The 14384-nt window shown below is 44.6% G+C and overlaps 1 protein-coding gene across 10 annotated transcripts in view; it reads left to right on the top strand.

Annotated features, from left to right (window-relative positions):
* The window catches only part of nrxn2a (neurexin 2a), a 295247-nt gene that overhangs the window by 198199 nt on the left and 82664 nt on the right, over positions 1-14384 (top strand). The window contains exon 1 of one of the 10 annotated variants that reach the window (XM_028982301.1): positions 11882-13581. The exons of the other annotated variants lie outside the window; for them this stretch is intronic. Within the exon in view, the coding sequence (XP_028838134.1) occupies positions 13245-13581 (337 nt within the window). The 5' untranslated portion in view covers positions 11882-13244. Of the gene's footprint in view, positions 1-11881; positions 13582-14384 lie in introns of those variants that run through there. 10 annotated transcript variants of the gene reach the window in all.

Here is a 14384-nt window from a genome sequence, read left to right as displayed (position 1 = left end):
CTGTGACACAGCCAGGGAAAATACAGACCCCTGGGACTGCTTTTATGGATCATCCTCTATGCAGTATTTACTCATTCCCGTGCATAATGAAATAATTCAAAACTCAAGGCTGCACTGTGTAAAGCTTCCGCATTGTATCACAGGTTTTACCACCGATAAGTGTGCGCGTTGCAGGCACTGATATATTCAGATAGCTTTATATGAAATAGTAATGGGGGCAGCAGTTCATTAGCTCTCAATGCTATGCATTCACTTCATCTTGCACCTGAAACTCTGCACTGTGTTCAGTAATCCCCCTCTTTATTCATTCAGTGTGGATGGAGCAGAGCATTACAAATTCCTGTATTTTTTATTACATCCCGTATTCAGTGTGTGTCTGAGCAGGCTCAGATTTGCTGTATAGCATGTTAACATGCTCTATACTGGATGAAATAACAATCATTTTTCTGGTTAGACCAATTTGAAAACAGTTCACTTAAATTTGCATATATTAATGTATCCATTGAGATTAAGGGTTGTGCTTTTGCAAATACATTTCTTTGTGATAATTGATTTTTTCTATCGTTATAAATAAGACTATATATAGAGTATTTTATGGCTATTTGGGAAATATTAGCCATTGAGAAGTCACATGACCACCCAATATACTATAGCCATGTGTTAGAGGTGTCTGAGGTGGTGGTTCATTTCTCTTTGCTTCTCATTGCTTCACAAGGCAGCCTATGCGAGCATAGTAGGAGGAATAAGGAGTAGCTGGCTTTGTACATCAGTAGTTGAATGGGAATTGGATGAAACCCATACTAGTCTTCACTCTGCTGCACTTATCGGAGAGAGAAAGAGCCATGATAATCAGCAGCTAATTTAAGAAGAACACACACCCACACACCACGTTTGGACGTGATGAGCCTTTTAATGCAACAGCCATGGCCAGAGGCATTATGCTTTCAGCTTCCTCACATTTTTGTGCCAAACCTGTAATTTCTTTGGTTTGTGTATACATCTTTACTTATCCTCAATGATAAACTGGTTAGATATTGATGTTCAAATTTCAGTGTTATTGTGATCATGATATATCGTGTTGCCCCATGTAGAATAAAAGATTCATTGTTTAGATTCTGGTGGTTGAAGGTCAAGATCACTGATAGTTGTCTACACTGTGTCTAAACGGGGCAATGTGTGCTCAACTTGACTAGCCATTAGAGAAGCATGCATTCGTTTTATTTGAAATTATTTATTTATTCTATACAGTTATTTGTTCATGAATATACATTTGACAGAAGTCATTTAAACACAGAATTGGAAACACTATTGCAATGTTTTTAGACTGAAACTGCCCCTACAGTGTGTAGACCAATTTGCTTGCTGCCTTGACTTTGCAAATATACCTACTAAATTCTGATTTAAACAAATTTGGCACCTCAGTTTTGTGCATGTGGCCAACTTTTTCATTAGCGGCTCTTGATGCCTAATAATGTAATTTACTCTCAATATGGTCCACCCTAATTTTAGAGCATTATAATTACCTGGCAATCTGACTACTAATGTAGTGTGAAGAGGTGTTGATTTAAGCGAAAGCAAACCCAGTTCTTTAGACACAACTCTCATAATGAGAATACCCTCTGTGAGTTTTCTCTGGCAAATCAAATTTTAATTACTTTATTTTCACAGTATACACAACTTTCGGCCCTGGAGGAAGGGAGAAAAGTGAACACTGTGCTTTTGAACATGTAATTCTAATTAATAAAGAAACATTTAAAGGAAAACATTTCAGCATCGTATAAAGCATTAAACCCAACCCAACCTATTTGTAAAGCTGACTTTAATGATGCTTTAGTTCATGTTTATTAACCGTTAGGTTAAAGTGAATTAACTGTCCCAAATGAATCCCTGGCAACTACGTCAGTATTTTTCTTGCCTACAAATATTAAACCAATCACATTAGCATTAAATGTTGTGTGTGTGAATCTAAATAACTAAACTAATACAAACAAAAAAGAACAGCTTGGTAGTGATTTGGTAGCTTATATCCATATATCCCATGAACCAATTTTAATAATAGGAATCTTTTTTATTATGCACTGTCATCTTCTAACACAATGTGCGGCATTAAACTGTACTGCATTAATACTTAATAATAACTGAATAATAACTAATAACTACATATCAGCTATGAAAAATAACAGTAATCTCAGTAATCTTCTGGCCAGTACCACTAGAGGGTGCCTGAGTACCACAGTGTGAGAATCAAGGCTTTAGACTATATCACAGATTAGCACTGTATCCTCCCTTCCTCCAGGGCCGAAAGTTGTGTATACTGTGAAAATAAAGTAATTAAATTAGCACTGTATGATAGTCTGTGACTGCAAGGGACAACACAAAATTGCATTAACACCAAATAAATAAAAATGAAGAACAGATGCCTGTACAGCTTCAATACAACAATCTACATTAACTACCAAGGTAATGAATACAAGTGGTAACTTTTACAAAGTTACCTCTGAAGCTGGGCAGTGCTTTAGTGTGTGAGATTTACAGCATTTTTGGTTTAGATTAATATGTATGTTGAGTGATGTAACCCAGCTATTGGAGAAATGTGTGTGTATGATCGTTAAGTATCTAATGAATTAATTAACATTTATATTTACGCTTGTCCAGAGCGCCTTGCAATGAGTAGTTACAGGGACAGAATTGATAGAGCTAAGAATGTTTCATAGTTGATTTGCAGATGATTTTCCAACATCAGAATTTTTAGAAGCACAACCATTCACCAAACAAGTGCACACACAACTTTTCAGTTTTTTAAGCAGCTGCACTGTAGGTGTTTTGGGTCCTTTGTCAGATTTATAGCAGATCGGCAGGGAGCAGAATTTCAGCCTTTCAAAAGGCTGAATAAAACTGGGCAAACACAGTGCTATCCACAGTGTAAATGTATTTTAATCTCTCTCTCTCTCTCTCTCTCTCTCTCTCTCTCTCTCTCTCTCTCTCTCTCTCTCTCTCTCTCTCTCTCTCTCTGACTGTGTGTGTGTGTGCAGTGTCTGTGACTAAAAACGTTCCCCATTTAAGTACCAATTACACATCCTCCTCCAAGCTCTCCTTGTGGCACGTCGTATGTGTCAGTCTGGGATGACAGAGATATGTGTACGCCTCTTCCTCGTACTGCATGCGAAGGCAGCTAAGCACTTCCTTTCACCAAAACAAGCTATTAGTGTCTGCTGCAGAATGTAACATGGGTCAAAGAGCGTTGTAGATGGACAGGACGGAGCTGTTGGAGACCAGCAAGGACACTGGCAGTGGATCGCTTCACGTGACTCATGTGTCATCTTGCATCACAAGGCTTGCCAAATCCAAATGTATCAGTCCCTATTCTAGGATTTACGCATGGTGGCAAGTCACGTGGCCTCACCCCTTCAAGGTAACGGGTTCGAATCCCATCTCGGACCTTGTGCGCTCACAGTGTACATTGCAGATGAAGCGCTTCTTTCAGTGTTCCTCCTCCTGCTAAATGCTACCTGGTGCAGTCCATAGATTGCTCCAGCGTCCTTGTTTCCCTGACTTAGATGAGCTTGCATAGAGAGTGTATTGTTTCCATTGTAAAGATTTGTGATTGTGTACTGATGAATATTTCAAATATTTGAATATTTCAAATATTCATCAGAAGAGTATGGATGTGAGTAACACTACCAAGTAACACAATAAAAGTGAAGTGATTGTCATTGTTAAACACTGCGGCACAGCACCGGGGAGGCTCCCAGGGAGCAGTGTGGGGGGACGGTGCTTTGCTCAGTGGCACCTCAGTGGCACCTTTAGCAGCTCGGGATTCAAACCGGCAACCTTCTGATTATGGGGCCGCTTCCTTAACCACTAGGCCACCACTGGTATTTCCCCGCCCTTTCCGATTTGTAGAAGAGCATCAATTGTATGAGCCATAGTTTCTGGAAACTATCAGGTCTGAATTTCTTGACCTCATGACATCATGCATTGTCATCCTGGATCCTGGATTGGGATTTGAACCGGCAACCTTCTGATTACGGGGCCGCTTCTCTACCCGCTAGGCCACCACTGCCAATTGCATTGATTTAATTAGCCCGACAAATATCATTGCAAAAGGAGGCGATCGCGGCATCATAATTTTTTTTGCAGAAACCCAACCATAACAGCAGCTAAATTGTAAGCAGTGTATACAGCGGGGGAGGACTGTCCATTTCTCAGGATGCGACAGCTATCACCGCGTCGTGAGCGGAGGACCCGTTTAATTGGGGCGGTGATGTTATGCATCCGGTGAAGTGACTCACAGCAGCGAAGGGGTGCAGGCCCTGCAATAATCGTGTTTTTCAAGCAGACCTTCCTGGCCGTCCTTGTACAGACGTCTCATTACGCGGAGCTCCGCTTCCACTTCCACTAAAAGCCTACTAATCACGGACGGACAGTTACTGGACCTCCACTGCCGCTGCTCGGGTTCACTTCTTAAAGGCGGGCGGCCTCGCTCCTCCTGAATGAACTTTGCTATCAAATGATCACAAAATGTTCTTGTGAGCAAGTTGTCTTGTTGCCTGATGGAGGCTGTAAACTGAGTTGATTTGCAATCCGGGAACAGGCGGTGGGGTCGGGTGCACGTGTCATGCACTCAGGAGGTGAGAGACGCTGAGACAGCTGACGTTGCACAATTGCATTGCAGCAGGGGGGGGAGGGAGCGGTGGCCAGCAATCTCTGGGTGGGGCCTGTACGTCCTGCATGCTAACCACAACAGGACTGTGTAAAATTATGCTGCAGTCTCGTCTGTCCACTGTTGTCTTTTAATTTAACGCTAACTCAGCGACACATTTTTGGAATTGCCACTTTGGCGGGAGAAAAATGCTTCTGTGCTTTCGGATAAAATCATATGTTCAGCGAGAGGTTTGTGTTGAGGGCATTGTTTGGGCAGGGAATTGATCATTCGAGACATGAGGTCCCAGAGCGTGGCTTCCTGAATATCTCCCATCAGGCCCAGGGCAGAAGATGAATGGATGCCGGGAGGCCTGCATTGCTCATTCAGCTTCAGCCTTCATGGTTTAGGCATTGATCTGTGCTGACGTATCACACATGTTGAGGACCGGTCACGGGTTTGCCTCTGCTTATTGCACAAAATGACACTAATTTTGAACTCATTCAGCACATTTTGAAAATGATACACCACTCCACACCACTACACCACACCACTATTTTTCATGCTAAAGACTATTTTAGCTTGTTGCCTGGTTTTAGTGACCAAAACTGTCACTTCACTCCATGAGTCAAGATCACCACCAATGCTTAACCTGTACATGGAGGGAAAAAAAATTCAGCCGTGGTGCAGAATTACAGCCTTTTTTATCCAGTCCCACAGGAGATTTCCCCAGGACGCGCAGTTTTTGTCTCAGTAGACAAAAATGCTAATAAGGAGGAGAGAGGCGGGATGAGGAGGAAGAGCGGCAGATGACATAAGGGGACAAATTCCAGATTCCGCCAGATGCTGCTCTCTGAACATTGAAACAGAATGGCCAAAGCCCTCTTTAAACCTATCGCCATTTCTAGCCACTGCAGGACCATAGACAGGCTAGGGGACCTCGTATTAATGTTCAGTAATCTCACAAAGTGACATTTTTATGATAGGGGACCTTTAAGTGCTGACCAGATGGGCAAAGAGCATCTAGCACAGATGCAAATCAGATAACATAGAACACAAATTGATGTGGAAGTTAGTCAAAGGTAATGCAGAGGAAAGGACTGAGGAAAGGAAGGAGAAAGGACTGAAGTAGAATATTTGGCTATACATTTCCGGGATAGGCAATGGGAAATTCATAGATTTCAGAGTGAGGCAAGTAAAGTGCTGTCTTAGGAGTGTAGCAGCACATGGAGCTGAGATATTGACAGTTTAAGAAGAAGGAGAGCTGCAGGGTGCACGAATAGAAGGAAAGCCGGATGGCATGAAGAACGTTGAATGGACCAGGAGCTGTGCCAAAGCAAGCAGGCTGTCAGAAAGGCATTAAAACCAAACGTCCCCCACGTCAGTCCAGTGTTCCACTACAGCTCTCCTTCACTTCAGCTAGGCTCAGAAGGCTAGAGAGCCTCCGCCTCCACCTGAATCATAGATCAGTACTGTCTACTGCTGAGCCAAGATGACAGGCCCACTTCGGCCCCACTGGCACGTCCCCAAACCCTCTCCTGGGCCACGCTCGCAGCCACACTCACTGCCAGCTGCGCACACAGACAGAGCTGTACTGACAATCACCAGCAATGTGGTGATGTCTGATGACAGCTGATCAGTCTTTCATTTGTTATTTTAGAAGAACTGGTGCCAATGTACAGGAGTGCTTAGCCTGTGGATGGTGATGTGATTCCTTTCAGGAAATGTCGACTGCTCAAGCCATTCGCGGGTTGCATTTTTTTGTTTGTTTGTTCCTTGCAACGCCCCTCCACTCCTTTATTATCAGCCACTGATTGCAATCCCATCAATGATTTAACTTGAAGTTTAATGGTGCTTGCAACTTTATTGTTTCTATCTGTAATGGAAATCAGAATTTTCTACATAATTGCGCTCTAATAGTAAACCTTGGAAGTGGCTTATTTGTATCTTACACGACGCATCAATTACGTTACTCTTCTGGCTCTATGGCTGATTCAATGAACATTATCATATGACTTTTAAATTCACCCTTAGCAATTGGAAAAGGGAGGGGAATAATAAGCCAGTTACAAAGTAAGTGAAATCTCTCTTCATTTCCATAGATGGATGGATGGATGGATGGGGGTCTCGAGTAGGAGTAAACGCTTATGGAAAGTGAGTTAGTGAGTGAGGTATACGTATGATTATAATGTTTGTGAATTATGAACAAGGTGCACCTGCTAAAATTTACTCATACTCACTTTCCATAAGCATTTTAGTCCTGTTACTCAGGGTCACAGCTGGCGGAGCATTTCCTGTGACACTGGACACAGGGTGGGGACCCACCAGTCATTCAAATACTCACACACAGAGCTCGAGACAGTAAAGAACTCACAAATGTGGGTATTGTTGGTTTTCTTCTGACCATCAGTCTTGGAAGAGCATGGCATCGTTTTTTTTTTTTTGGTTATGCAGATGACACAGGGCCCTCATTAGCACACAATGCTACACATACTTTCATGAGCAGTGCAATCAGAATTACAAAATGCTGCTTAATATTAAATAAGGACAAAACATTGAGATCTGGCTCTAGACCCCTGAGGGAGGCATTAAACTCCAAGGTTTGTCTGAAATGGAGATGTGTACTTTCACATTGTGTATTAGAATTGAGGACAGCTTTATTTGTCCTTCAACACTAAGAATATAGCTAAAGGTGCAGGCCCTGTGCCCCTGTCCACTTGTGATGAGAAGCTTCTTTTACCCAGCAGACATAATTATTGTTTTTATCTCTCTTCTGGTTGTGTGGGGGAAAAAATGTAGGTTACTACGAGTTTAAAACTGTAATGCCATACGAAATACAGCATATTTCCAAATTAAGATTTACAAATAAATCAGATAGAATCTGCTACAGTAATTAAATGAACAAATGATCTTTAGCATCAATCTGTATATATCTATGTCTATATATTGGCTAAAAGAATGTCACACAAACATTTCTCCCAGCAGCAACCTAGTTTGGAGGTCTACCATTCACCTAATGTAGGACAGATAGGATGAAAATCTGGCAGTGTGATGGCCCTGTGAAAATGTAGTGTGGCAAAGTTACAGGGGCCAGTTCTTTAGTGGGAGGAGTTGAAGACTACCAGCTCCACCTACCATCTACCTATTGGTCACCTCGTGACTTCGATGGTGTTTGGGAGGTCCCCAGGGTCCGCTAGGCTCTTACCTTTTGGAGGATCCCCAGGGTCTGCAAGGAGCTCCATTGGGGATCTTATTCATGTGTGTTGTTGCTTTGTGTTATAGACACTTTGTTGTTAGCATGTTAACTTTGTTTTTGTTTACGTGCCGTTTTTTGTTAACTTTTGTGTGTGTTTGAGTTATCCCTGCTGTCCCATTCCTTACTTTAGGCTGGTTAGATGTGCTGAGTCCGCTGATTTATTGTACACCTTAGGTCATTGTAAATAAAAACACTGTTTGTATGCTTTGTTTGGTTGTGTGTGTAACAGTGGACATCCTCCTCTTCACACCCTTGTCGCGTTTCTTAGACGCCTAGACTTAGGAAGGTGACACATCACAGAAGGTTTCCATACGCCTGATTATGGAGTCCTGATCCATCCCAGTTGACACCATATAGGCTTAATAGACCAGGACTCCATAAAACCCAAAATGCAGCACACAGACATTGCCGCTGCATTAATGTGGACATTTCCCTTACATTTGTGTATTGGTTTATTGTTCCTGGCCTTGTGCCTCATGCTGGTGGGTTTCTTTTGGTTTGTCTCCTTTGTTTTGGCCCTTGTGCTGTTTCTATTGTTATTCCTATTAAATCCCTTTTGCCTATTTAAAGATCTCATCTCTCATTCTGCAGAGACAATGAACATCACTGGGATTTGGGGGCTTTTCCATTCAGAATGGATGACCAGGATGTGCTATCTCATATCATCCAGAATAAGAGCAAATGACCAAATAGTTGATGAACCAATAAAAAGCTTTGTGCCAAATTCTCTGGAATCTTCAGCTCCAGGTCAGCTGCTCTGTAACTGAGAAATTACTAGATTTGGCTCCAGTACTGTGATGATGCAGCCTGAAAATGCATTATTCGCTGGAAAGTTGATGCTTCCTCAGTGGAGTAGCATCTCTCCCTTTGGATATGTTGGCGTCTTCCTCATCAGCCCTGAGGCTGCAGCAAGGTCGCCACCACAACCCGCTCTTTCCAAAGCCCTATATGCGATTGTCTGCCATCGCTACGCAATGACATCCAGAAACCTCCCTGCCGTAAATGAGAAAAGCATGTCTGAGTGCTTTTAAGTATTTAATATAAGGCTCACAATCACATCTGGGTTTCCGCCGCACGTTTGCTTTTAAGTGCGTAAAGTTGTACTGACATCCCCGCCATGGCTGGGTATGGTCTTTTACATTCATGCGCTCTAGAGATGGAACATTTGGGGAAACAGGGAATATTTCAATCTGAGCTCTCAAGTGAAAGGCTTGGACCTGAAGCCGATTAAAAAAAGAAAAATTGGGGGGTTAAAGGTACATGGTAACATTTGTGGCTGTTATCAAGGTCGTGAGCTTTGAATCCACTCCCTTGTAGAGTAACACGTATGTGAGGTGATGGTGTGTTCAGACGCCCTTTGGCACAGAGACAGCAGTTGCCTTTTTCATGATGCTGACTGTTCTGTTAACCCATTGACTCTGGAGGTCAGGGGGCAGCCACCACATGCGGCAAGGTTTCTCGTCCACAGACTGCTACCTTCATGTGCTTTGGCGCCTGGACCCCACCGCAGTTTGCCGTTGGACAACGACGAACCTTGGTACCCCGTAGGTGCCACTCGCTGTGAACGAAGAGGCAGGTGGCAACATGGCAGCTTGCGGGCAATGCTGCATGACACATGCGTGGCAGATTGGGACTCGTTGTGTCGCAACCTCTGCCTGCCTCCATTGCTACAGGATCTATATGATCCGCCGTGTCTGGTTTGCATGATTTGTTGACCTGTACGTACCTGTGTTAACAAAGACCCTCCGAGGTCCCACGCCTCATTTCATGCAGGAGAAAATATGTCACACTTTAACCATTTAACACTGTTAATTACTGCACTGAAGAAGCATAACCTTGCGGCCATCTTTAATATACATATTCTAAAGTGTTTATTATTTAGCTCTTGGGCACGACACTGTAGCAGTATCTGGTTGGTGCGGAATATATATGAAAACGGCAGATTAATACCTAGTTTGTGTGCTGATTAATTTTAGAGTGCCAGTTGTGAGTTGGCAGAGATGGTAAAAGTGTGTGTGTGTGTGTGGCCCCTGTTCATAGATGTGAGGTGCTGCCACTTTAAGTTGAATTAAATCAAGCAGTTATCTCAACCGCAGGCCATTAGTTCCAGAGGAGACAGGCATTATGAATAATTATACCAAAACTGCCATTATTAATCCTGCTCCTTTTCCCCCCCGAGGCCAGTGAAAATGTCTGGGGTGGAAAGTTCTAGGCATGGGATGGTAAAGATGCTTACAAAAAAATTCTATCAGCCAAATATCTGCAAGCATTATTAAGTTGAATTAAAAAGAACTATTTTCTGTGAAGATTATTCTATCTAGTTAAATAAGAGCTTATAATAAAAATGGGAAGAAGGAAAGTGATACATCATTTCTAATTATCCCGTCCCTGAGCTCTGAATTGCCCTTGATTTAATTGGAGTCCTTTAAGTGTGACACTTGCAAAACTCTACAATAGGTTTCATCAGCAAATGTCAATTATTCACATTCTTTTAAATGCCTGAAAAAGTGTGTTTTTTTCTCCTTTTTTTTTCTAACCTACATTAATGGTATAGATTCAGGGCATAGCAGTGTGTGCAAGACTAGTTGAACTTTAACATATCTTCCATTCACTCTTACAAATTACAGACATTTACAGACTCTGTGCAAATGTGACTAATCACAGGTTATGGTGAAATTAAAAACGTGGGTGTGTGATACATGCGCAAATGCCATCACAGTCTTCTTGGGTCCAGCAGCCAGAGCCCTCTAATTTTTGACCGGTCTTTCTATTGAGGAAACTGCGCTAGCCTAATATGCAAGGTCTGTGGTTTTACAGAACTGTTGATTGACTGTACTGATTAGTGATTTTTTTTTTCTGAATTGAAGTGTTTACAGTTCTGTTTTCAATCTGAATGTTCCTAGAAATGCAACTGATCATCATCATCATCATCACCCTCACCCTCTTTATCTATGCAGTGCAGTCATGTTTCAGGAAATCACACGCTCACGCTCTGCCTGTTGTTTCTGCTCAGGGACCTCGGTGCTTGTTCTTTCTGACATTTGTGATGCAATGGCGACTTTGATCTTGTGCCACCAAAGTGCTGCTCTTTCCCTTGGACCCTCCCCCTGTGAAGTCCCACAACCTGGCAGTTCTCCACCCATGGACCTGTGAGCCACTTATTAAAAGACAAAGTGGGACTTCGTCACTGGTCCTTGGTTTTGACGATCGTTCCTGAGGAAGGGATTTGCGTCGTGGTGAACTCATGGCGAGGTTTGCTGTGACACCAAAGCAAAGCTTCAGTCTGCCCACCCCATTGGCTGAGGCCATCCCCCGCTCTCTCACACGGCATTTGAGAAATGACCTCCTTGTCACCCTGAAAGGTGGAGCCGGCTCCGCTCTGTTCTTCTTTTTCCCTCTCAAGCGGCAAGGCGGTGCCCACTGAGATCTCTATCCACAGTGATTCATCCGATACGCGGCCGCGCTCGGGAGAGAGGAAACAAATGTATTGCAATAAAGATGAGAGAGATATGGTGATGGGGAGTGCCAGCCAAGCAAGGGGGCAGAGTGGAGAGGGAGGGGGGGAGCGATTCCGCACGCCGGGACGATTGAAGGGGTACCACTGTCAAATGACTCACTTCAGTCCGGGACCGACCATGGCCACAGAGGGTGGGCGGCGGCACCGGGTGTGGAAATAGACTACAGCCGGTAAACACCCCCTCAGATTCCATCAGAGTCCCCCTTCTCTATCTTTCTCACGCGCTCTCTCTCTCTCACCACGTCCGTCTGTTCCGCTGCCATTTTATTCCCTCGGCGGTGACTGGGAACATGCAGATTCGGGTGCCTCCTTCTCTCCACCCTTTTATTCCCGTGCACCATGCCCGCCTGCACCGTCCTACTCTCTCCCACCCTTCCCTCTCGCTCTCTCCCCCCATCTCGACACACACACACACACACACACACACACACACTGCGCCTCTCTGTCTCTCGCTCGCTCTCCCTTTGCTGGCTGTTTCCTTGCCTCGGTCGCTGTTAGTCTGAGCCGTCAGTGGAGATCTGGAGTTCCCTGGTCGACAGGCTCAGCGTAGATTACAGCCCAGGTCGGGTTTTTTTTATTTTCTGCTGCCACTTCCCGGTCCCAGACACTCTGGGATTAAAGGCACCGGCAGGAGGATGGCTTCAGCTCGCCGCTCTTGATTTAATTAGCCGGAGTTCTACCACGACCCGCGCGAGTCAGCGTCTCGGCAATCCACGCCGCACGGCACCTCCGGAGAGATCCTCTTTCTTTTTCCTTTTTTCTTTCTCCCCCGCCCCTCTGGCTGCCTCTCCGTCCCTGCCACCGTTCACTTCGAGCCTTCTGGGGATCTCCGTCAGACTGAGCCGATCAAGGGGCGCAATTCTCAAGGAGGAGAATTAGGAGAAAGAGAAGCAGCAGCATCAGCAGAAGGAGGAGAAGACGGAGGGAATAAGCGAGTGAGGAGATGCAGCAGTAATCGATACGACGTGAGGGAGGCAGCAGGAACGAGCTAAAGAGGACAGGCATGGTTTTGGAGGAGTGACGGATTTTGGCTCCGTTGCCCAGGAACAACACAGGGAGCCGACGGGCCCTTGTTTGGGGCACTTAATCATTACGTTTTTTTTTTTTTTTCTTTTCTTTATCCTCTCTTCATTGCTGCGGCACACTTCCTCCCTCTCTCTTCCTCTCTCTCTCTCTCTTTTTTTTCTCTACCAGCAATGTGAGCTCAATCCCGCAGCCTCCTTCGGTCCTCAGGTCTTTTTTTTTCTTCTCTTTTTCTCTCTCTGTCACCCATTCTAGTTTTTATTCACCCGGTCTTCTCCATTCTTTCCACCCACATCGCATTCTTCTCTCCTTCGCCTCCCGGAATGCTCCTTATCGCTCTTTCTGCAGTGGAACGGCCGCCCTTTGGGGCAGAGTGGTCTTAACAGCTTGAAAGCTCTACCTGAGAGGGGGACGGAGAAGGGGTCCTTTGGGCTCTGCCGACGGTCATCAGCAGCGCTGCGCCTCACATCCCGCTTTTTTTCTTGCCATTGCATCTATACGTACTTTTGAGTGATGCTCTGATTCGGAGTGCTGGGCTTGTTGAGATTGGGGGTTTTCTGTTGCTCCAGATTCTTCTTGGCCCTTGACTGACTGTAAATTCGTTATGGCTGCAGAAGGATTTTGGTTTGCGTCACTTACATTTTTGTTGTAATTCTCCATAAACCAAGAAGTGTTGCAAGAAGGGTTTTGGAATTCACACCCTGATATTAAAGTACTGGAGTATCAGCCCTGTTGGAACCTACGGGCTTTTTTTTACTCATCGGAGCAGCACCACATTATTTATTTATCACTCCCAAGGATTATGGATGGAATGGGCACCACCTGTCACTAAGATGTCACCCTTAAGTCGGGTGGGACCGATTGGGGTCTCGAGGGTCTCCTTTCAGCCCTCCCGGTCCAGGATGGAGCTAGTGGTGTTGGGCTGTGAGTACGGAAGCGCTGGCTGGGCAGGCCTTGGCCTGGGCTCGTGGTGGAGGTTGGCCCTGTCCTTGGCCCTGCTGGCATCCTTTCCGGACAGATTGGGCAGTGCCCGCGTGTCTTCCAGCCTCAGCACAACTCACCATGTCCACCATTTCCACAATAAGCATGGCAGAGTGCCCATTGCCATCAACAGGATGCCAATCCTGACAAGAGGTTTGCCAAGTAAGTCCTTCACCTCAGCAGCACTTTCATCATGTGTCTGATCAGTGGTCATGCGTCTCCATCATAAAAACCCAGAAAACATGAATGTTTTTGGGGCATGAATGTGGTTGGGGTCTTGGGATACTGGGGATGTACCAAAATTCACCATATCATTTGCAGGGCTTTATCTCCTAATTCATCACGGCTATGGCAAAAATCATGCTGTACAGATTCTGCTTCAACTGAATTTTAAATTCTACGTGTCTTGGATCTAGGGTCTTTGAAGAGCTCACAATGCATGAGCTGACATTTACAAAGGTGTACATGTCTAATCGTTTCCCTGTCTCCTGCTGCTTTCTCCGCTCCTGCAGACATGATGTATGGTAGCACTTACATGCCTGGATTCACGAACTGTCCCCCTCATCACCCATTTAACCACCAAGAAGCTCCAGCTCTCGCCGTGTAATGAGATTTACTCAGGTTCTTGTAGACCTGAGACCCGCAGGGCTCTTCTGTCACTCTGCAGGCAGTCCAGGAATATGGGAGGAGCTCAAGGTCCTGGCCTGTGTGCACAATTCTCCTTGAATATTGAAGGTTCTTGTCAAGTTCCTGTGTAGACGTGGTAATTTACAGTTTTCATTTTGTCAAAATTTATGGCTGCAGTCATGTTATTTTGTGTTTAAGCCTGTCTGGTTTGTGACACTGCATGAAGAGCTTTGAATTTTCCATTCATCACCGATGAGGGCCGTGTATAGTTGAATACATCTGGAAAACATTCAGTCTGGTTAAAGGAAAAAGGAGAAGCCTCCATTCACCCTAAAAAT

Source organism: Denticeps clupeoides, chromosome 6 (assembly GCF_900700375.1).
Source record: "Denticeps clupeoides chromosome 6, fDenClu1.1, whole genome shotgun sequence".
NCBI classification, from domain to species: Eukaryota; Metazoa; Chordata; class Actinopteri; order Clupeiformes; family Denticipitidae; genus Denticeps; species Denticeps clupeoides.
This window is presented reverse-complemented; position numbering and strand designations above follow the sequence as displayed.